The sequence below is a fragment of the Hordeum vulgare genome, chromosome 4H (genome assembly GCF_904849725.1).
Source record: "Hordeum vulgare subsp. vulgare chromosome 4H, MorexV3_pseudomolecules_assembly, whole genome shotgun sequence".
Classification (NCBI taxonomy): Eukaryota; Viridiplantae; Streptophyta; class Magnoliopsida; order Poales; family Poaceae; genus Hordeum; species Hordeum vulgare.
This window is the reverse complement of record NC_058521.1, coordinates 516703703-516727945: the sequence shown is the minus strand read 5'-3', so window position 1 is coordinate 516727945 and position 24243 is coordinate 516703703. Positions and strand designations below refer to the sequence as shown.

General features: G+C 45.7%; 2 protein-coding genes across 2 annotated transcripts; both read right to left on the bottom strand.

Moving 5' to 3' along the window:
• Positions 1 to 207: 207 nt before the first annotated feature.
• LOC123450684 lies at positions 208 to 4044 on the bottom strand. Its single transcript, XM_045127818.1, has 5 exons — positions 3732 to 4044; positions 3472 to 3673; positions 1864 to 2808; positions 968 to 1267; positions 208 to 435 (listed from the first exon to the last, which is right to left on the bottom strand). Exons 1-3 carry the CDS (start codon positions 4042 to 4044, stop codon positions 2088 to 2090), a joined length of 1236 nt encoding a protein of 411 aa, XP_044983753.1. The 3' UTR covers positions 208 to 435; positions 968 to 1267; positions 1864 to 2087.
• A 3945-nt stretch (positions 4045 to 7989) lies between these two features.
• LOC123449228 (coatomer subunit gamma-1) lies at positions 7990 to 17005 on the bottom strand. The gene is made up of 18 exons (XM_045126368.1): positions 16754 to 17005; positions 15335 to 15432; positions 15160 to 15210; positions 14859 to 14972; positions 14572 to 14772; positions 14368 to 14469; positions 13321 to 13428; positions 13018 to 13245; positions 12685 to 12935; positions 12397 to 12568; positions 10832 to 10987; positions 10697 to 10747; positions 10358 to 10498; positions 10081 to 10275; positions 9882 to 10013; positions 9621 to 9794; positions 8984 to 9223; positions 7990 to 8424 (listed from the first exon to the last, which is right to left on the bottom strand). Exons 1-18 carry the CDS (start codon positions 16833 to 16835, stop codon positions 8230 to 8232), a joined length of 2691 nt encoding a protein of 896 aa, XP_044982303.1. The 5' UTR covers positions 16836 to 17005; the 3' UTR covers positions 7990 to 8229.
• Positions 17006 to 24243: the final 7238 nt, after the last annotated feature.

The window sequence follows — 24243 nt, the reverse complement described above, 5'->3', positions numbered from 1 at the left end:
CCAGCAGCAATCGTGTAGATGCGGAAAACAAGTTGAGGAATAAACTTTAGGTTGCGAGGAATTTGAATGGTACTATGGCCACAACAACCACCTCTCGTATTTTGTACAAAATCTTAAGAGTAATTTGATGAAAGCAATCAAAATGAATGTCCGTGATAAAACCCCATTGACAAAGCTAACAACTCACCACCAACACAAAGGCCAAGATAGCAAAATTAGTAATTCCATCAAATATTTTTTGTAACATGAAATGAGAATTATAGATCATAACTCATACAAATAAACATATTGGTAAAGTTTGTGCTGGCCGATCATCTAGATTTTTCTGTCAACAGTTTTCTAGAAATTAACCATATCTATATAGTAAATGTTAGCTTGCGGTAATGTTCTGCATGACCTTGAATTGGTTGCATCTGTTTTTACGTCTTCAATCATCTGCATCCAAATAATTAAGAGAAAAATAAATTATACACTTAACATGGATCGATGGTCTCATCACATATAGTTTTCAGTTTGTTCTACATTATGGCAAAGCTTACTTTTTCATGTCAAGTTACGCAACGGTACAAACAAATATCACTTCACTCCCAGTTTCATACATACATTAAGCATATATAGTTTATCCCTTGTCATAAACTCATTTTGGCTTATATACAATGATATAATCACAATGGTACATATGTTATAGCCATCACTCAAGCTTCCTTCAGTGTAGCATAGCATCCCTCCAATGTTGTCAACACAGCGCAATACATAATCTAGAATAAGAGAACAAATGTATGTCCATGACTTTTCAACCATCAATACACACTCAAACTATCTTTTTAAGGATTACTAATTGCAAAGGGGTCATCATGTTGGTTTAAAACTACCTTGAAATTACATGCAAATCATCATTTAAACCATCTTGAAATTATCTACAAGCAAGAAATACAACCAAAAGCAAACGCAAACACTCTTAACATACCATTAGTACATGGCTGCACAGCAGGCACATGTGTGCAGATTGCCCACACTCGCAGTCGAATTCATTGCCTCCATCTAGCATTGTAAGTTAGTTTGTAACCTTGTATGAAATTTTCGAGCACTTCTCTCTTTTTTGTGCTTCACTATAGATCACGATGTATGTTTTATGTTTTTCAATCTCTTCAACCTGATAAGCCCCACATTCATACAAAATGTGTCCAAAATGCTCAAACATAGCCCTCGTGTATATCTTGCTGGTATGCCTCTCCACCGCAAGGTTCGCCCTCAGTAGTGGTATCCCCTAAATATATCAAAATTAGGCAAAAGTGAGTGCTTATGATTCTCTCTATGTTGTGCAATATACCATCCATTGTCTTCTGCCCGCATAATCAGAGCAGGGACTCACATCTACTAATTATGTACTAATTATGTGAACTTACTGCAACCATATTACCTGAACTTACTCCTCACATTATTTATGTACTAATTATGTGAACTTACTGCAATCATTTCTTCTGTTCTAGAATCTTTGCATCTCGCACATCAACGAACTTCAAGTAAATACACTGTACGAACCACTCTTCAACCATATTGCTATAGTTGCCTGATTTACTCACTGCTGTCAATTATGCTTTACTAAGAACTTTGCATCTCCGATGACATAACAAAGTATTTTATCTGAATGTTAATTATGTGAATCAAGTTTAGTTACTCATCTGAACCCGCAACACTATAGCAGCCTGATTTCGTTACTGCTAGCATTCTTTCACGGAAATCTATGTATGTCTAATATCATGGGTGGTTCAAGTAAATGCGGTCTACTAAATACTCTGATTCCAGAAACTTATAGCTGACATATTTGCGTCTCTGATAACATAAGGAAGCTTTACCACTAACCTCTTTATTCTATTCGGGTGCCTGCGAATACATCTTCCTCGTCGAGAGCTCGGACGTTGGAGGGGAAGATTTCCCTTCTACACGCTGCAACCTCTGTCGCCGACAAGATCTGTGCTTTGCCGCTGTCGGCCACCATTTGCTATTCCGGCATTTGCCGTTGGCCGCTGGTGCTACATCGTGCTTTGGGTGTCCGCGCGGAGGGTGGGTCATGGCCTGGGATGTTCTCAAGGAGCGCCTCGTCGAGCTCTGCCCCGTCCCCGCTTGGCGTCCCAGCCCAGCACGCGACAAACAACGGCGGCGAGCGCGCGGTGCGCTAGCGGCCTCCCGCAGCGTGTGGCGTCGAGCGCGCGGTGCGCTAGCGGCCTCCCGCAGCGTGTGGCGTCGCGCGCGTGGTGCACGAGGCTGATGCAGTTCTGGAACCTCTTGGCCCGGCTGCTGCCCTTCCTCTTCCTTCCCAACGCACCCATGCACCGGAACTCCCCTTCCTCATGGCTCCACTCATAGTACCCCCGCACCGCGGCGTCCCGCTCGAACAGCCCAAGGAAGAACCCGGCCACCGTGTCCCCGTCGTCCTCCGGCTCGGAGCCCTCATCCTCGTCGTCGCTGTCGCCGTACTCGCCCGAGGATACGCGCCCGGAGAAGAACTCATCGGCGGCGCGGAGTGCATCCTGCTGCGCTAGCGAGGTGGGGGAAGGCTGCTGCTGCGGCCTGGGCGCGGGGGAGGAGGGGCGGCGTCGGGCTGGGTTGGCGGGCGGGGAGGCGCGAGGTGCCAGTCGGCGCCAGGTTCCTCGGGCTCCGCGGCGGGGCACTCGATCATGCGGCACTTCCGTTGGTTGGGGCGAGCGCGGGTGGGGCAGAGATATACCATACCTCGCCACCGCGGACCTGCAGGACGAGGCGGCCTCGCGCTTGCCGTCGGGGAGACTCGCGCGGCGTCGTAATCCCCTGACGAGTAGAAAATCGGAGTGCGCCAACCCCTGTCCTCACGTCGGGGGCGTGTGCGGCCTCACGTCGGTTGGCGGCGAGAAGGGGCGACGGGGATCGAGCAGTTGTAGCGGTAAGAAGGGGCGGCGGGGCCGAGTGGTTGCGGCGTGGAGTCATCGGGTGCCAGGCGGCAGGGCGTGCGGTTGGCGAGCATGGGGCGAGTGGGTTATCGTTTCGCTAGCAAGGGGGATTATTGTTTCGCTAATGATCAATTTCGTTAACAGAGATTTTAGGTCATTAGATTAGTAATCAGACGACTAATATTGCGAGTTGGATCTGCCCTCTTGTGCTTTTTATAGTAGAGATAATGCATGTGCTACAAATATGTAATTTTGTGTAGCTTGCATAAAACTTTTTATCTTTATTGCGGGCAAGCTTGCATAAAACTATTTCACCATGAAACTTTGCATGGGTAGTACACATTCATATGCGTGTGCGTACTTTTTCATAGATTTTTAAACCATACAATTTTGTTTTTTGAAATTCTCAAAGCAAAGGCTCCTTCGCAGAATGCTCCTCGGCTCCTGGGCCGCGGGGGAGGGGCAGCCCAAGTCAGCGTTTCCGAAAGGCGCGGTGGGAGGCGAGATGCATGGTGTGCATGGTGTCCCACCACTCGCGTCCCACGATGGCGAGGAGCGGTGGCCATGCAGATCCGGCAGGGCCGCAGGGGTGGACGTGGGCACTGCATCCTGTGTAATAGTGGTGGGGCCGGCATGCAAAGCAGTAGGTGACAAATCAGCCACAGGAGCTGACGAGGGCGAAGCATCGCTTTGCCCCGACAGCGGATCAGCCTCTTCTCCAAGCCCGTCCACGCCACAATGCACCCCTGCGTCCCATGCGACTCGCGTGCGCAGCACAGGGCGGTTTGCCACGCCGCCAATCACCCTGTGACGTGCCAGGCAGCCGGCCTCTGTCAGCTCCTGGACCCTTGGAGACTTCCTCGCCGCGGCAACTAAGCAAACTTGCTCTGCCCTTCCCAACCCCGGATGCAAACGTCGCCGACAGCCCCTCAACTTCTCGCCGCGCAGAGGACGATCTGCCGCCGCTGTGAAGACTAAACCCGGCGTGCCACCCACCGCTGAGCGCCGTGCGCAGGTTTAGATACTGCGCACCCTCGGCATCATCGGCGCTGATCAGGTGATCTCCGCCGAGGCCATGAAGGCTTATGATGGGGTCTTTGTTGCGCCCCTCTCGCATGCGGTGTTGACGGCCATTGCCGCGCTCGTTGGCCGCGCGCTGCCCGCCGACCCGTCCACGGCGCCTGTCACCAGGGTGATATCGGGCAGCCCGATAGAGGCCTAGCTGTGCCGTCGCGTGCCCATCTGTCGACCTCTGCCTAATGGATCACGGCCTCAAAATCATCAACTGGAACGTTCGGGGCCTCAACGCCCGTGCCAGACGTACGGCAGCTCGCTCGCTTGTTGTAACTTCCGGCGCTTCGATCGCTTGCTTTCAAGAGACTAAAATGGAATTCGTCTACTCGTCGACTGTCCTTGAGACGTTGGGCTCTGAGTTTGATGAATACGTTTATCTCCTAGCGAACGGCACCCGTGGCGGGATACTACTCGCGTGGAAGAGCCGGGACGTGACGATCACGGACCCGATGTTCACCACCAATACCATCTCCGCCCGGGTTCGCACAACTGGTAGCACGAGCTTGCCATGGTGGCTATCTATCGTCTATGGCCCCCAGGACAACAACGCCAAGATAGCCTTCCTGCAGGAGATTCGCGACGTCCGCGACGCATGCCCCGGGGCCATGGCTCATCTGCGGGGACTTTAATATGATCTATCGTGACGAAGACAAGAACAACGGTAATCATAATCGGAGAATGATGGGGCGGTTCCGTTGCGTTCTTAACGACCTCGCGCTCAAGGAGATTTATCTCAGCGGCCGGCGCTTTACATGGTCCAACGAGCAGAACCCGCCCACCCTGGTCCATCTTGATCGGGTGCTGTGCTCCACGGACTGGGAGGAGCGGCACAGCGAATGCCACTTGCGTTGCCTGGCCTCGGTCGTCTCGGATCACTCCCCCTCTTGCTCGACTGCTCGCCACTCCCAGCAACGCGTCGACGATTCCACTTCGAGGAGTACTGGACTCGTCTCGCCGGTTTCCCGGAGATCATAGTGGCCGCGTGGCATTCGGTAGACGACGCCGACCCGTTCCAGCGGTTCATGCGGCGCATGCAGGCCACAGCGCGCAAGCTCACTAGCTGGAGCGCGCGCTCCGTTGGCAACGTGCGAGACCAGCTCGCGATCTTGCGTGAGCTGCTGCTCCGTTTCGACGCCGCGCAAGAGCAACAGGCCCTATCACCACAGGAGGACTGGCTGCGGCGTCAACTCAAGCTCTCTTACCTTGGCCTTGCCTCCCTCGAGCGGACAATCGCCCGGCAGCACGCTCGCATTGCCTCCCTCACAGATGGCGACGCGAACACGACATTCTACCACCGCCAGTGTGCATACCGCAAGCAGAAGAACCGGATCCATGGCATCTCTGTCGACGGCGCCGCTATCACCGGTCCTGCCGGCATGGCCCCGACCACTTTCGAGCACTTTGACAGCCGGATGGGACAGACATGCAGCGTGACTGCACCATTAACCTATCACAATTCATCGAGCCCTCAAACCTGGAAGATCTGGACGCGCCATTCAACGAGGATGAGATTTGGCAAGCCATCAAAAGCATGTCGTCCCGCAAGGCACCCGGCCCCGACGGCTTCACTGCGGAGTTCCTCCGATCCTGCTGGCAGATCATCAAGCATGACCTCCGATGCGTCTTCGACCAGATTTACGCGTTGCGTGGACGAGGGTTTAGCTGCCTTAACCAGGCGCTGATCAGGCTCCTCCCCAAGCGCGCCGAGGCCACTGGCCTGGGGGATTATAGGCCCATAAGCCTAATTCACATCGTCGCCAAGGTCCTAGCCAAGCTGCTTTCGATCCGCCTAGCCCCCAGGCTCAACAACCTCGTCAGCAACGTCCAAAACGCGTTCATCCCCGGGCGAAGTCTTCACGACAACTTCATCCTAGTGCGTCAATCCGCACGGCTATTGCATCAACTGGGTGCCCCTCGAGTGCTGCTGAAGCTTGACTTAGCACGGGCTTTCGACTCCGTCTCGTGGCCCTTCCTATTCGAGGTGCTGCGATGCCATGGCTTCGGCAACCGCTTCCTTGGTTGGATCGCCCTTCTCCTGTCGTCGGCCAGCACCAAGGTTCTCCTCAACGGCAACCCTGGACCAGCGATTTGGCACCGCCATGGACTACGCCAAGGTGACCCCGTCTCCCCGCAGCTCTTCGTCCTTGTTGTGGATACGCTGGGCAGGCTCTTCCATCGCGCGGTCGAGCTCCGAGTCATGCAGCAGCTGCATCCGCGCCGCGCCATCCCCGCCATATCCCTCTACGCCGACGACGTAATTCTTCTGTGCCACCCGTCGCCGGACGATATCGCGGCGGTGAAGGAGATTCTGCAGCTCTTTGGGCGCGCCTCGGGCCTGCACGTGAACTTCCAGAAGAGCGATGCGGCCCTCATCCGCTGCGACACCGAGGACGCTGCTCATATTGTCGCGCACCTGGGCTGCCCCATCGTCGACTTCCCGCTTACTTACTTGGGCATCCCGCTCACGCTGCGTCGCCCCACGGCTGCCCAACTGCAACCCGTCGTCGATAAGGTCGCTGGGAAGCTGCCCTCCTGGAAGGCCTGGCTAATGAACAAAGCCGGCCGCCTTGCCTTCGCCAAGGCTGTCTTGAGCGCGATTCCCATTCATCAGCTCCTCGTGCTTGCGCCGCCAAAGAAGACCATCAAACTCCTGGAGAAGATCGAGCGAGGATTTCTCTGGGCTGGCCGCGCCGAGGCCCACGGCGGCAATTGTCATGTCAACTGGCGGCGCGTCTGCCGGCCTATCCAGTTTGGGGGCCTCGACGTCCACGACCTCGAGTGCACTGGCCTCGCCCTTCGCATGCGGTGGCAGTGGCTCAGCCGAGTCGATGTTGGCAGGGCCTGGAGCGGCCTAGACCTGCACTTCGCGCCCGAGGAGCGCGCGCTCTTCTTTGCCTCTACCACCATGGCTATCGGTAATGGCCAGCGCGCCCTGTTCTGGGAGGACCGATGGATCAACGGGCGTGCAATCCGAGAGATCGCGTCTCTCCTTTTTGATCTCATCCCCGAACGGCGTCGCAAGTCAAGAACTGTTGCGGACGGCCTTCACGAGAACCAATGGGCCGCGGACATCCACGGCATGATTGGCATCCCGGAGATTGGAGAATACCTGCGCCTCTGGCAGACGATCGCCGAAACCGTCCTCACTGACGCACCAGACAACATTCGTTGGAAGTGGACCGCGAACGGCGAGTACTCCGCCAAGTCCGCATACCTTGCCACTTTCCACGGCTCTGCGGGATGCCAGGCTTGGAAACTTACCTAGAAGTGTTGGGCACCGCCTCGGGTGCGCTTCTTCCACTGGCTTGCCAACCTTGATAGGTGCTGGACGGCCGACCGCATCGCGAGGCGCAACCTGCCACACCCATAGCGCTGCCCTCTTTGCGATCAGGCTCCGGAGACGATTCATCATCTTCTCCTGAAATGCCCTTTCAACCGCGAAGTGTGGCACGAGATCCTCTCATGGTTGCGCCTCTCTTGCCCGCTGCCCAACAACGATGCCACTCTACACGACTGGTGGTGCTCTGCACGACACGACACCCCTAAGCCTATGCACAAGGGATTGGCTTCCGTTGCTTTGCTCGTCCCTTGGATGATTTGGAAGCATCGCAACGGATGCGTGTTTGAGGATGCCACACCGTCGGCTACCTCCCTGGCGGCTACGATTAAGGAAGAGGCCGGCCTATGGGCCAGAGCGGGCGCCTTGGGGCTCCGGGCCATCTTGCCACAAACATGGGACGTCCACTAGTGTGCATGTGTTCACCTTGTAAATATGCCTCCTAGGAGGATTGTACTAAACCCCTTCTTTTCAATACAATGAACCGCAAAAGTCTTTTGCGCTTTCTCGAAAAAAAAAGCAAAGGCTCCATGGAGCTCGAGCTCCATTAGCAACTTCCGCTCAAGCTTGCATATCATTTGTGTATAGTAGTGAGAGATTCGACTAGCAGATTAGCCCACACATTTTACAGCAGGCATGCATGCATATCAATACATCATAACATATTTCATTTGAGACAAAGCATGCTCAAGAATCAACTGTGCAATGAACGGCTAAGCAGCAGTAACGCATGGAGCGAAGAGCATTCTGTAAAACACCAACGCATCAACAGGTACACTTTCCTCACAAAACTGAAAACTATTTTCTTTCTGGCATGATACTGAAGACTATATACCGGCTCTACACAGGTTTCGGCAGGGGCAGAGGCAGAGGCAGAGGCCGCCATCCGTTTTACCCACTGGCAACAATCTCATGGATCTTGTCGCTGACTTCGGGGTCATCTGACCTTACCGCCAGCTTCATCGCCACTTCCTTGGGCCCACTTAGTCCGAATGATAACCTCACAAGAACCTTCACGCCCCCTATATACACGCCAGACAGCAGGCATACATGCGATCTTGCATTGCTTGATACAACCTCAGTGCCCTGCAAACATGAGTAACCATTTTTAGTCAACTTTCAGTTTTTCACAAGTTTTGGGGTGTTTAGTTCAACCCAAGTTGACCCTACAAAGAAGTTTGGCCAATCCAGAATATCTCGTTTGCCCATGATTTGGCCAATGCTGGCACGAAAATGAACTTGAGTGGGCAAAGCAGTGTGGACATGCCAAAACATTGGCAACCATACAAACAGAGATAGATTTTTTCCCTATAACCAAAAAGATTGGTATCGCAGATTTTGGCCATGAACAGAACATATCCTTGGCAGACTGGCCTATAGATTCCAATATAGTATATGTAGTTCAATTGAATATTGCATGCCACTGTCAAGTACGTCAATTAGTCAATTATTCTGTCTCGTCACATCCCCCCATGATGGTGGAAGAACAGGAACAGCAACACAAATATAGAATGCATAAGGCACTACACAATGTATGTAAATTCCTGGGTTCAGTTGTGTTGATGCTCGAAGAAACGGCCAAGGATGAATAGGAAAACAGGTAAACTACTTAACCAGATATTAATTTAAAGAACTGAAAGCTCACCTCACACGGTTGCATGCCAAGGATACTAGTGACAGCACTCACGGCCTCAGCCAAGCTCTCTCTAGCCCCAAGTCCATACTCATCAACACGCTCACTTTCCGGGTCCATATTCTCCCAGGCATTCCTAAAATTAGAGACTGCGACCCTCAGCATATAATCAGCTGAAACAATTTCAAGGTCTTCTAACTGGTATTCATCCTCCACACCATCTTCATCAGCTTCCCCTGAAGATGTGTCAACCTGATAATAATAAACAGCATTAACTCAAAGAACACCAAGATGATGCCTACCTCGGTTGAGGTTGTTAAATGTCATTATGTCAATAGGCATTTATGGACAATGACTTATAATGCTTGTAAGTTGTAAGTCCAGAACACTTTATTATATATTAGATTCCGAATTTATTTTCAAAATATTCCAGTTGTATGAACAGATGAAGCAGGTTTCAAATGAAGATTCCAAAATTCCTAGAAGGTGAAACCACCATGCTACATATTAGTAATCAAAGAGATAAGAGTTTATGGAAAAGATTTTCGACAAGACCTAGGCAGTAAGTACCGAAGCAATATTAGTGGAACCTAGAAACACCATTACTCATACTAGAATCCAATAATATGAGAAACATTATTACACTTACCTCTTTAACAGTGAACTTCAGTACATTTGAAAATCTCCCGATTGCAGGAACATGTTCCGGCTTTTCAAAAGCAACAAAAATTTGCCCAGGTGAATCATAAGGCAAGCTTTTAAGAGGCTTTGAAAAAACTTCTGAAAACTCTTCAGCATCCGTGGCATCAACATATACTGTAACCTGAAAGAAGCAACAGCCATTTATCAGAATTCCAGCATGAGTTGACAATTATGCCTCCAATAAAATGCTTAAAGGACCAGTGCTTACATCTTCTAGCAGTTGTTCAGGTATGGTGTTTGTACAGTTGTACTGCAATACAACATGGTTTTCGTAGATGTGCTTAACCACATTAACTGCATATTCAGTCTCTGCCTCTGTCAGCTCCACAGGTTCTGAGGACTGAGGGAATGGAAGAGATTTAGCATGTGAACTTGTCAAATATCACTTAAGTATTTACTCTACAAACCTTGAAGAGCCTTCCGAACCCAGAGAACTCAGGGATAGATGAAAGCATCTTCTGATAAGCATCAACAGCCGAAACAGGCGCAGGGGTGGGAGCACCAGCAGGTGGCTTCTTTCCAGCGGCCTTTTTATCTTGAAGTGGCTGTGACCTGGCTTCTCTTGACACCAAGGAAATATCAAAGGGCTCCTCAGATGGTTCCTGTTATTCTTGAAGATGTGAGCATAGCATAGGATATGATTCACTTGAAACATGCTACATGGAATGCCCACTATAAACCTACATAGGTTCTTAGACTTGCTTCCAAGTTGGCGAGAGGCACATCAAAGGATCCAAATAGAAATTCCTTCACGTCCTTCTCAGAGTTACCTACAGCAACTTCACCATTCAGAGTTTGGAGGTAAAGTGTAGCACGGTCCCGGACCTACAATAGGAAAGACCAATTAGTGCTTATTAACTTATTATTGCCCAGAATGCAACTAGCCGTTTTAATGCTAGAGGTATAGTCCAAGAAGAGGCAGTCTGCTAGACAAAAATTGTAGACCTAATGGAAAATGTTGTTTTACGGTTTGCATGTCACACAAAGGAGATAACTAAAATCAAGTGAGAAATCAAAATTTACCTCATCATCAGTGTCAAACAGGCATCGGCGCAGAAGAACAAATATACGAGGCTAAAAAAAGCCATAAATGAGTTATATGCAAAAAAAAAAAAATGGTGAAAGAATGTGAAGAAAGATTGAATGATTTTATGATACCTTCAATTCATCGACCAAGGCACCAAACTTTGCCAATGTACTGACAGCACTAGCACGAACGGTGGGATTTTCCAATATCACACGGTTGTAGATGTAGCGTATGTATCTGCTTGGATCTGATGTTCTTGGTCCTTCATTTCCCAAAAAGTGCAATATCTGGTAACAAGAGAATAAGAGGGTTAATTCTCTAGTTTGGATGTTGAACTAACAGGAAACCCCTTTTTAAAGAAACTCCAAATTCTAAAGTTAATCCAGAAAATTATTGAACAGTTGTTAACGTCATGATGAATGGGGAAATATAATGGATATGATTACGCGATTGAACCTGTTAAGTACTTAATGACATTAAGGCCCATATGGCTGTTTGGCTAATTGCCATAAAAACAGAAATGATAAACATGTGCATACAATTTCATCAAGTGCAACATGCAGTAAACAGGACTATCCAGGTACAGTTCAACATTGTTTAACTGGTGTGACGAAGAACAATAGATCTGACTGAGTAAAAGTCCCTACTCTGAACAATAGAACCTATCCTAGGTAATGTCCGTAATCAAACATATGTCCGATTGATCTTTACTTTCACTTAATGTGCTCTAGAGAACAACAGGTAGTGTGGTGTGGTACAAAGTGGCATCATCATTTTTTACTCTGGCTGTATTTGCTGGAGAAATGATGTTCCACATGGCCTGGTTAATTTCATGACAGTGCAACTTTACAGTTCTAGCTATGTTGAAAATGTGCCAGATGGAGTATCTTTTGGGAGGATCAAACAATCAATTCACAGGAAGCATCCTGATAACATGGGATTAACAAGCCTATCATGAGACACGAGCTTCTGATCCACAAACTCTATTCAAGACGTAGTTTGAGTGAGCCGGTATTTCCAATAGAGGGAGAGAACAAAATGATCATCCTATCCATAATTAAACACAGTGTTCAAGAAAGCGTTTTTAAGAAGCGTCGCTTAAGCACTGAGCGATGGCAAAGCGCTTCGCTTTTGCCCTAAGCGGTAGATTAAGCGTTTTTTTTTTAAATTTGGCCAGAATTTGACTGTTTTTGAACTACTTTTGCTTGTCTGCTTGCGCAATAATGGCAATATCCCATTTATCTTATTATTAGGCTCTGTTTGGGAACTATTTCCTTCATATGCTGGCAAAATTATGGCCACATGATCTCTATTAGGCTATGACTATTTGAACTGAACTGCATTTTAGTTGTTGTTTTGCTTGCCATATGAACTTAATGTGTATCCGCTATGGTGTGAACTGTATTTTAGATGGCTATTCAATTACACATGTGCCATGTTTCCTATTTTCCTGTGTATATTATTCAAAATCTGTCAAATTCTAGCCAATTTCAAAAAACGCTTAAATGCGGTTAAGCTGCGCTTAAGCGTCCATTGCTCTAAGCTGTGGCCTTCCGCTTCGCTTATGCTTTCCGCTTTATTGAACGTTGATTAAACATATATTAGAAATAAAGAAGTACTGGTTCGTGAGACAGTGAGTTTGGAAGTTACTGAACCATTGTGTAATCATCAGTACTAGAATAAAAAATGTAATTACCTGACTAGAAAGATATGTGAATTCACAGTCTTCGATGAATTCGCAAAGATGCAGAAGACCAATCTCTTTCGCGTCTGGTATCGCACCGATCAGGGTAACTATAGAATCAACTATGGCCTTTTTATACTCAAAGCCCCCTTCTTCTCTCAAACTGTTACTTAAGAAAATCATCCTAGAGAAGAAAAAATAGTTAAAATACTGGCTATAAATGCAACTAAAAATAGTCAAAAGAAAAAACGGACATAAATGTTATATCAATGAATCAACACCCATTAATCGCTCACATACATCGAACGATACTTCAGTGGGAACTTCAGGCACAGAGACCGTATAGCTTCGATGACAACTATCTTGAATTCATCTGATATGTCAGACATGAAACTGGTAATTTGTTTCATGAGGCGATCCACACTTGATTCATTGCCAGTTTTAAGAAGTGTAGTAATTGCCAGGGTCGCTATACTCCTGTTCTGGTCTGACATCAGACTCTCCAAGTCAACATTGCAGTTTGTCACTGCCAAAGGACGTGTTATAGCAACCTGCAAGACAATAGGCATATCAAGAATGGACACAAGATAATATTAAAAAGGTACAAGAGCTTGACAAACATGCATGAATTACCTTATTGAGTGTTCGGACAGCAGCAAATCGAAGCACGGGTTTGGATGAGCTCAAAAATAACTGTAACACAGTAATCGCTGGTGCTAATTCACGACTTGTCACATCCATCTCTGTTATTTTTCGCGCAGCCTCTAAAATCACCATTTCTGCTTTATGTCTGAGACATGATTCCAGATAATCAAAAAATGGGCGATCGCCACTTTGGGTGTTGCTTGATTCGCGGATTACCTACCAAATTGCAACTTCCTTTTCAGCATTTATTACTTATTTTGTAAGAGTCAAATACAAGTAAATATAGGTTACCTGGCTTGTGTAACGAATCAGAAGACATTGTGCAAGGGGCGAGCGCACTGACCCCCTAGTCAAACTAGAAACGAGCTTGCTAATAGCCAAGCGGTCATTCTGTCTGGTCTGCAAATTGGAGAGAAAATTAACTGAATACCAAGTGTCCCGGCAGAAACTATCATACTACTATTTTTTCACTCACTAAAAATGGAGCTTACTTAAATATAGTACAGTATTTAATTTCTACACCACTATACATTTTTGGAGATGTTAAAATAGAATAGAATGATGATTGCAGTATTAGCACAGTATAAAGTCGTCACATGAGCAGAACATTGCTACAAAATATTTTGTTCCGCAAAAGTCAAAAACACATATTCAGAACTGGACATAGTTAAAGGTGCTAGTCCCTCAAGCTTATTCGTCTATAACTTTCTGTTATAAAAGGGTCATTATTTGACAACTGATATACGTGGTGCTGGCATCGGCTGGTGCACAAGTTAGTGACCCATGACGAGCTGGTAAGCCAGATATGATCTATTTTAACTTGGTAACAACTGTACTTATATGATCTGACCTTACAGTGTCCTGGACTAAAAAAATAAGCTATCAAGTTAGCCTGGATGCAGGGACTGGTTCAGGGAACTTAGCAAGACAAGTGTCCTCCTAGAACAGCATTAGAAGAACGAATGGTGAAAAGCTAAAAACCTTAACATGATCAGCTAAGAACCTCATAGCATCCTTCTCATGGGTGGTAGTCCTATGATACCATGCAGCTGATATGATGTACTGTTGCTAAAATATTAGCAGACAGAAGTTGCAACCTACATTTCTAAGCACAGCACTGCAGCCAGCTTCCCTGATACACAGGTGTAAGTCAGCAGTTCCATGTTAACCACAATACTTAGCTCATATAAAAGTAAGGTAGTTCACTCTTCAATTCCATCAAAAACATAGGAAAGGGACAAATACTAAACATATGAACCCATTTACAAATAAGCATTCTACCTAATGCACTGTCATAGTTCTATAGCTTGTCCTCTTATTCCCAAACACAATTTATACCTGGTGAAGAAGAGCAAGGCCATGAAATTGCACAAGTGCAGCTCTTGATTGCACAGCTTCCTGCACTTCATTGCTCCATCTCTTCACAATTTCTGGATTTGCCTATAGATAAAAAAAATCTTTTGAAGTGTCTCCAAACAAGGAACAAGAAAATTGTATAGACTGAAGCAGGAACAAGAAAATTGTATAGAGCTATATCAGTACCTGAAGCAGGTGGATACCACTAACAAGAGCAGCACTAGCAACCACAGGATTTTTGTCTACAATAGCTTGCTTCAAGTATCTCTCAATTTGAGTAAGGAGGTTGCCATCAATTATTCTACAGAGAACTCTAATTGCATTGGCACGATACATATCTGTCTTACTGTTCATATCTTTCATCAATGAGCTTGTGACTATGAAAACCTGTTGCAAATACAAAATTCAAACAACTAAGATTGGTAAGACATGAAATAAACTACACCAAATTGTGCATCGGAAACAGCATTCACCTCATCTGATGATGGAGAAAGCTCTTTGATCATCAAATACACCAGCCTCCTGAGACCAGCATCATTGGACTGGAATAACTTAGTAACTGCAAAGAAGACTTCTGTGGCCTCAACCTGCAACATAACATATCCATCAGAAATCAAAAGAAGATCAAAATCACAATGGCTCTTTTTAAAAAGGTATATGCAACAGAATCGCTCTTTTGATCACCCAGATTGATAACATGGCTTGCATCAGTGGATGTTAAATTTTTAAATCAATATATTAGTAACTAGCTCATGCAGATGTTGACTGTCATACCTTTGTAAAGGACTCTCCTTGGTTAATTAAATATAATAACTTGGTGATAACCTGCAGATCCAAGACAAATATCAAGCAAACAGTCAGAGTCCCCAAGAGAAAGTGGGCAAAAATACACAACTCAATGTACCACTACAAAGGATGAGAAATTTTAGTGACTGTAAGCAACACTTACTTGCGAGCATCTTCTGGCATCAAGCTGGGGATCATGGAAAGCCCGTGCCTCCTGCAGAACAGCCCCCTTCTCAATCCCGAAAAATGGTGAGTACTCGACTGCAAAAGCTTACACGCGGTTAATAAACATGTCATAAGCTGAAAGCATTTGGTTACACTGAGCGTGATCTAGGAGCATAAGAGATAGGACCCTTTTAACAGAAGGTCAAACCTAAACTCAGGGTCAAAAACCATCAAAAGCTACAGTCCCCGAGCCCAACATCCAGAAGAATCAGAAGCTCTTAAGTTTAAAAGGTTTAGGCTGGAATGGATGCAAAACAGAACATGATTCGATCAAAACATGATCATCAAGTAGAAAATTTCATGACAAAGAAACAGAGATATCTCAAACAAAGGAATTTGTTTTTCTTTCTGCAACAAGTAAAGCCATATTGTACGTATTATCAAGATTCAAGCGATAAACTGAATTGCTCCAGCCAAAATGCATAAAAAGTTAGGATGGAAAATTTAAAATTCGTATTTATTGATTAATTAGCATGTGCTTTTGTGCTGGACAAATGCTTGAGTGGAGTCACATGATGGTCTGAGGAGGAATAAGGGACAGGAAAACATGCACTAAGGTCCATTTAACACAGAACCACCTGACGGTAAATGAGCAGAAACACAAGCAATTCATTGTTTTCACGTCCTGCCAGCTATAAAAATTGTCAACGGCACAGATAACCAATGTCCTTAAAACTTTAATCAGATATAAGCTCTAGTTGCAATATCAACCAACTGACTCGTGCAGGAAACATAGAAACCAGTTGTATAGAAGATGGTACGCTCTGAAGCCAATGATAACACATCTAACCAGCTCGTGAGATCATATCTCCAAAAGCATGCCTATCCTGTCAATCTAATTGGCCAAACAAAAATACTAGTACAAGCTAAGGAGCGCATCCACATAACGTTTGCGCAAATACAATGATACGTGGTCGAACTGGTTCTGGCACCAAGCAACACCGAAATCTCAGTCAATTGCCAGAAATGATCGCTGCTGCTAATAGGAGCACGAAGCAAAAGGCAAGGTACGCCGTAGCCGACTGCCCGATGAGGTGCAATTGGTGCAGATCCACGTAAATCCGAGCTCTCCAGCCCCAATTCTGAACTAAAATCCCGCAAACCACCACCCCGAGACCACATCTCCCACCAGCGGAGCGTCGTCAAACGAGGCCGCACGGCCACCGCCACCAACAGCAACACCACGCGCGGGACACACTACGTGAGATCCGCCGCGAGATCGCGCCAGATCCGGCATTCCCGTGGGCGGTGGCGTCCCCTCGGGGTCGCATCACAGCCGAACCAAAGCAGCAGGTTAGGGGAGGGGAGCGCGAGGAGGAGGCGCTGATGGGGTTAAGCGAGGGAGAAGGAGACTAACTGTCGGAGTCGTCGTCGTCCTTCTTCATGTAGGGCTGCGCCATCTCCGGGTCGGTGAGGTCGCCGGCGAGGGAGCGAGGCATGCGACGTTCTAATGGTGGAGCGGGGTGGCGGGTGGGCTTTGTGTCCTCCGGGGCTTCGACCGGACCAAGCTTTTCTCGCCCGGATCCTACGCAAGCTCGGCCGTGCGGCGGTGGACTGGTGGGACGGTGGGGTGGGGTGGGGTGGTGGGGATCGGCCGATCGGGACTCTTGGGACGAGGCTCGTACTCTCTCTAGTCAGTGGTTTGTTACGCGCCCTTTTTGCACTTCGGTCCCTCCTCCGTCGGGTGGCCGTGGTTTGTCAGGGCATGTACAGCGTTCATTAGATAGTTTTGTGTTTTCTTTTGCGGAATATAAAGATAGTTTTATGTTAAGTTTTGCATGTAATTACAATATAACCAAAAAAATGTCTACAATGAATTATTTTTTAGTCGTATCTTTAAAAACTAGCTATTTTTTAAACATGATGAGACGTCTTGTATTAGAAGATCATCTTTTAAATAAGGGTAGACAAGCTTTTTTTAAGGATTTCTTCTCCTTCATCTCAGCATTTATCTTATGTGATATTCTTAATATAGCATTATTGTACATACTCCTAAGTGTTGGATACGAATTTCGTTATGAGGTCTGATTGCAGCACGGCCCAGCCCAACTTTGCTGCCACACATACATTTGGACAGAAAGATTTTCGTAGAAATACAGTAGAATTTTCAATTCATATTTTTTACAAAAAAAATTTATTCAATGAAACAAGACCACCAAAAACTATGAATTGTTTTCCTTCACATAATCTTATATGATACTCCCTCTGTGCCGGGATTATTGCTCCCCCTCGTTATTTAGTGCCAAAGTTTGACCATAGATGTATAAATAGCAAAACATAGATCAGATGCCACAAAAATTGTATTGCTAGATTCATAATTGAATGAAGTTTCCGGTGATACTATTTTTACTACGTATACAACATATTTTGCTAGTGAAATCTATGGTCAATGTCTTAACCAAAAGACAAGATGGTCTAATAAACTCGGATGAATGAAGTGCTTAGGAAGAGATTAAACATCTTATAAATTTCAATCAGGTCTTGTCTTTTTCTTCAAAGGTTTGCACAAAATTATGAAGCATCCAAAAGAACAAGTATGCATAGTCGTGTGTTTTTGTTAATGTAGGGCTTCAAAAAATTATGACATCCGAGAAATCCAATTTGGCTCCCAGGAGCATTTGCTCCTGCTCATAAAAAATAATTTTTGAGATGTCAAAAAAATCCAGCAAAAATTATATGCATTTATAGTCATATTCTAATGCTACCTGTAAATTTTTAGGAAAAAAGGCTAAATATTTAGCCTGTACAAAAATAACAAATTTAAACATCAAATGTTACCCCGAAATGTCATCTAAATTTGTTATGTTCACCGACAAAACACTACTGCTCCATTTGTATGAAAATTGTCAAGCATGCTTGTCACACTAACACGAACATCCATTAAAAAATCAGATTTTTTTGAAAATATTTTACCACTTTTTTCGCAGTACTATTCATCCGGAAGCATATGCTCTCGGGAGCCAAAACACCCCTCCCATGACATCCAACCTACAATCTACATATCTCTCTATTTTTATAACATGCTTTCTAAACAAGATTCTATATCTCAAGCAGTTTGTTTGATGAAAACGAATAATAATGATGCACAAATATTGGATATATCAAGAAAAAAACTTGTTATAATATCATAACATGTTACAAAATACATAATGCATCTTCTAGGAGTTTTATCATTTTTTCCTTTTACATTTTGCTTATGAAGAATAGAACTAAAGTGAATGTGTATAAGTTGATTCCTGGTGCATTTGCCAATATCCAATTAATTGAATCAACCAAGGTAAATCCTACGGAATACCTTCAAGCTCTAATCAAGTTCCATTGATATATAGTGAATATGTGTTTAGGCTTTGTTTGTTTTCTTTTGGGGGTTTTAGCTTTAATTTGCTTGCCAGGTTAGTAGTTATGTGTTATTTTGTTTGTCTGGTTTTTGTAAATCTGTCTTCCCGGCGTGCTTCTCCTGCTACACGGCGTGTTTGAGAAAAGCATTATCTAATGATGATCATGCAAATCAACATGTGGTTAGATGGTTAGGCTCACATTGATATACGGAGCCCATCAAAGTCTAACACTTAGACTAGACATTGTGTTAGAGCATATATCTCCATATGTGGTTTTGGTAATTGATGAAAATTCCTATGGACTAATGGTTGCCTTAAGTTATATTTAATGGATTTGTTCATAGGCACTTCTTGAAGTCCATCTGTTGGGTTCAAGGAGTTTATATGATGACCAAGGTGGTATTCAAGGTATTATCCAAAGAATGGTCATAGAGACACAAGGTTGATCAAGATCTCAGACAAAGAGTAAATCAAGATGATCAACACACAAAGCGTACAAGATGTACCGAGAGGGATCAAGTGATCCCATGGTATGGTAAGCATTGTCCATTACGTGTTTGTGTACTAACCCATGGTCTTCGTGAGAGTTCTATGTGGGGGTTAGGTGTGTTTCCATGGGCTTGCGTCAAAGAGAAGATCTCATACAACCCATGAAGTATGACGTCAAGTTGTGATCGTCATCAAGATTGCGATGTGCAAGTTCAAGTGGATCAGCACGAAGATATCATGCTTGAAGCTTGCCGTCCATTGTGGTGGCAATGGACTTGTGAAGATATGCTAAAGAGTGGCTCACCCATAGTGAGTATGGGGGAGCAATCAACTAGTCTTCATCAAGCCAACGCAATCAAGAAAGGTGGTCCATCTTGAGGAAGCCAAGATCATCATCATCTAGCTCAAGAGGACGAGGTGCAAGGTATAGGTTTGCCCTTGATAGGTTTTCCGTTTAGGATAGATTGTTGTACTATCAAGGGGGGCTCTCAAGTGAGTAGCTTGATCGTATCGTTCGTTGAGAGCTCAAACCATCTGCATCCTTGCATCATACTTCTTGGTTCTTGTTTGGTGTTTCTCTTTGTGAGTTTTAGAGCTTATGGTCAACTTCGTGACAAGCTCGAGTTCATCGAAAACGGAGTCCATATGCATCTACTATGATGTTTTCGATGTTGGAGTCTTTGCCGGTTCTTCATTCATAGAGGACTCACATCTCTATATAATTGGCATTTTCATATCTGCATGGTCTTAAGATTTCTCGATAGCTCTTGTCGTCCTGAATCCAACAAGCTTGGGTTTGCTCGATTCGGAGCTCGTATGCGAAAGTTATGGCTGTTTCAGTGGCGAGCGGTAGTACCGCTAGAGTTGGCGGTAGTACCGCTGGCCCTAGCGGTAGTACCGCTAGAGCTGGCGGTAGTACCGCTGTCCAGCGGTAGTACCGCTCCAAGTTTTTAGTACCGTCATCTTTGCGGTTGTACTGCGTCGGACCTTTTTGCGAAGACTTTCTTGGCGGTGGTAGTGCCTTTGCACTACCAGGGGCCTAGCGGTAGTACCGCTGCAGCCAGCGGTAGTACCGCTAGCTGGCGGTAGTACCGCCCCTGGTCAGCGGTAGTACCGCTGGAGTGCCAGCGGTAGTATCGCTGCAGCCAGCGGTAGTACCGCTGGGCTCGGGCTGTAAGTGGGGGTAACGGTCTGATTCCTTCCCCCACTATATAAAGGGGGTCTTCTTCCCCCTTGGCCTCATCTATCCGTTGAGCTCTTGGTCTACCTTCATTGTTGACATTCTTAGAGCTTGCTAACTCTCAATCCCTCCAATGATTCTTGCTTGTTCTTGAGGGAAAATAGAGAGGAGATCTAGATCCACATCTCCACCAATCACTTTCTCCTCTATGTGAGGGGAACCCCTTGGATCTAGATCTTGGAGTTCTTTGTGAGCTCCTTGTTCTTCCTCTCATATTTCTCCATAGCTTTTGTTGTTGTGGAGGGATTTGAGTGTGAGGGACTTGACCACTTCGTGTGTTCTTGCCATTGCATTAGTTGCATCGCTTTGAGTTCTCCACGGTGATACATGGAAGTGAGAAGTTGAGAAGCTTACTACCTTTGGTACTTAGTACCCTAGATATTGTTCTTCGTGGATGCTTTGGCATCCTAGAAGCTTGGCGGTGTCTCGGAGCTCAATCATTGTGGTGTGAAGCTCTGGGCAAGCGTCGGGCCCTCCAATTATGTCACGCCCAAGATGCGACCCTATCCTCAATTTGGCACGAAGGCCTCGTCAGGGATAGAAGCGCATCTCGTCGTGCCGCAAAAATGGATATCGTTACGAGTACATGTACTGAAAAGAAGAGATATATAGAATTGTCTTACACTCGCCACAAGCTACATCAGAGTCACATCGGTACAGTACATAATCATCAAGAGTAAGAGCAGGGTCCGACTACGGACGAAAACAAACGACAAAAGAAGAACGACGTCCATCCTTGCTATCCCAGGCTGCCGGCCTGGAACCCATCCTAGATCGACGAAGAAGAAGAAGAAGCAACTCCAAATGAACAATCAACGCGCTCGCGTCAAGTAACCTTTACCTGTACCTGCAACTTGTGTTGTAGTAATCTGTGAGCCACAGGGGACTCGGCAATCTCATTTCCAAAGGTATCAAGACTAACAAAGCTTAATGGGTGAGGCATGGTTAAGTGGTGAGGTTGCAGCAGCGGCTAAGCATATGTATGGTGGCTAACTTACGAGTACCAGAAATAAGAGGGGGAAGATCTACGCATAGCGGACGTGAACTACTGTTGATCAAATGAATGATCCTGAACACCTACCTACGTCAGACATAACCCCACCGTGTCCTCGATCGGAGAAGGAACTCACGAAAGAGACAGTCACGGTTACGCACACAGTTGGCATGTTTTAATTAAGTTAACTTCAAATTATCTAGAACCAGTGTTAAACAAAGCTTCCACGTTGCCACGTAACCGCGGGCACGGCTTTCCAAAAATATTTAACCCTGCAGGGGGTGCTCCAACTAGTCCATCACAAATTACCACAAGGCGCATAGAAATCCTCAATCACGAAGCTCGCGATCTCGTCGGATTCCCTAGTGGAAAACCTCAACTCTAAGATTACCCAAAGCATCACCGGAATCCCGATGCACGAGATATTTCGTCAAAGGTAAAACTAATCCAGCAAGGCCGCCCGACGTGTCGACGATCCCGATAGGAGCCGCGTATCTCGTTCTCAGGACACGACGGATAAGCACAGCATACGGTGGCCTGATAGAAATCTCTCAAGTTGCCCCGGGTTGGCCCCGCAAACGGCTCTAGTTTTGGACCAACACTCATGAGGAGAACTGGCCCGGGGGTTGATTAAATTATCCTCGGGTCCGGAAAGTCCCTATGCAATTTTATTAGGTGATTAGGCAAATGTAGTACCAATGTTGGGCCTTGCCAGACCAGCTTTAATCTAAAACGAATTATCAAGGGGGTCCCCATAACAACCCCGATCGTGTTAGGAGCGCTCGATTATGGAACATAACACCGGTAGCCGAAACTAAGGGGGCAAAGGTGGAACAAAACACCAGGCTAGAAAGGCCGAGCCCTCCACCTTTTACCAAGTATATAGGTGTATTAAATTAAATAACATTTTTATATGGTGATATAACAAGGAACCCATGTTTTCACATGGAAGCATCTGCACCTGCAACTAGCAACGCTAACACAGGGTAAGGCAAGCGGTAACATAGCCAATCAGTGGTTTGCTAGGTCGAACAGGTCGAAGGTTATCATGGCATTGTTGAGAGGCTGATATTTAACAAGTGGTAGGCAACGGGACATAAGCGATAGCAACGGTAAAACTAGCATGGCAATGATAGTGATGGTATCTGGGGAAATGATCATCTTGCCTGAGATCCCGCTTGGAAGAAGAATGCCTCCGTGAAGCAGACGAACCGACGTGGTCGAACGGGTCCTCACAATCCGGCACGCTGCGGAACTCTATCGAGACAAAGCAAACCGGAAACACGAATCAACACACGAAATTCACCACACGATGCAACAACACAAATGATGCATGAGCAGCTGAAAACATGCAAGTCACGGCATGACAATTCACACAATCAAACACTACACATTAAGTGAAGTTCAATATGCCACGAGTTGCATATTGATGAAACTCCACGTTTATTATTTAGTTCTATCCCGATTAGATACACGGCAATATTAAATGTGGTTAAACATGGAAAGAGGTGAAGCGTAATTAATCTACTTATGTAGGCATTTTAAATGAGGTCGGAAATGACATATAGCATCTCCGACACGACCTCACATGTTAATTTACAATTCTGTCCAGATCTGAACTAATGCATTTAATTGGTTGTTAAACAGCAAAACAAATAGGTTCACGTGATTCTACGCGTCATTTCAAGCAACCTACACATGAAGAACATCTCCAACGAAGCTACGGATCAAAAGTTACAAGCACCGCAAGATATGATGACATGAATGCAAAATGTGTGCAACGGCGGCTACGAGCACTTCAAAGCATCCAACCAGCAAGGGAAAATGAAACTACACGAGATTCTAAGCAAGTTTCATGTAGGACACGATCAAAACATAGCTACGGTTCGAAAACTACGAGCAAAACAAGAAATCACTACAATCTGCCAAAATCAGCCACATAGCATTTTCTACACCCCACAACTACGAGCTACACAACTCCGTTAAACTCAAGCAAGGCATGGCACGGAAGAGGGCAAGACGCTCTACTACAAACAACTAACAACAACTAGCATGGCAGCAAGGAGCACTAGGACAAGAAGACACAAAATGGCATCTCCCACACTATTTCAGACTTAGTGAAAATTACACCTCATGAAAGTGCAGTTTTCAGCCTGAAGCAATATTGACAGCAGCAAAACCTATAGCTACAGGACTCCAAATGGCATGAAACTTCACAGCATGCTAGAGAAACACAAGGGCTACAACTTACTCCATTGGACCAACCTCAAAAGAGCTACAGATCACAAGATGCAAGCAAGACAAGACATCAACAAAATATAACAGATTCCAGACTTAGAAATATTTCAGCTCCTCTAAAACAGCACTATTTCTAGCAACTTGAGAGCAAACAAAACACACCTACACATGCATTTCTATTGCAACTAAAAATACCAGGGGCTAGTCTAAACACCCAAGAACAACTCCCTAGTTGACAACTCCGTCAAACGAAGCACAGAATAAATCCTACGAATTAAACAAAAGGGCATCACGGCAAAATATTACACTAACTAACTTGCTCAAAAGCTAAAACTAATTGCAACACAAAATAATGCCACACGTTAAATGTGAGAAAAATAATCTATACACGGAAAAATAAACTACCGCAAATCCCTACACGTAAAAATACAATTGACGCTCTAAAATACGTGGAACAATGGTCCCTAAAACATGGGCATTTATCTAAGGCATTCGAGCAACCCGATCTTGCACGAAAAAATAAATACGGGGCGAAACCTATTAGGATA

Excerpts from the sequence above, each read along its gene's own strand:
- LOC123450684 (XM_045127818.1), bottom strand. The coding sequence starts at position 4,044 with ATGCGAGAGGGGCGCAACAAAGACCCCATCATAAGCCTTCATGGCCTC. Across the intron at positions 3,674-3,731 it reads GCTGCCTGGCACGTCACAGG|GGGTGCATTGTGGCGTGGAC; the intron begins GTGATTGGCGGC and ends CATGGGACGCAG. Across the intron at positions 2,809-3,471 it reads GGCCACCGCTCCTCGCCATC|GGGATTACGACGCCGCGCGA; the intron begins GTGGGACGCGAG and ends TCTACTCGTCAG.
- LOC123449228 (XM_045126368.1), bottom strand. The coding sequence starts at position 16,835 with ATGCCTCGCTCCCTCGCCGGCGACCTCACCGACCCGGAGATGGCGCAG. Across the intron at positions 10,014-10,080 it reads GGTTCGGAAGGCTCTTCAAG|TCCTCAGAACCTGTGGAGCT; the intron begins GTTTGTAGAGTA and ends CCATTCCCTCAG. Across the intron at positions 8,425-8,983 it reads TTGGCATGCAACCGTGTGAG|GGCACTGAGGTTGTATCAAG; the intron begins GTGAGCTTTCAG and ends TCATGTTTGCAG.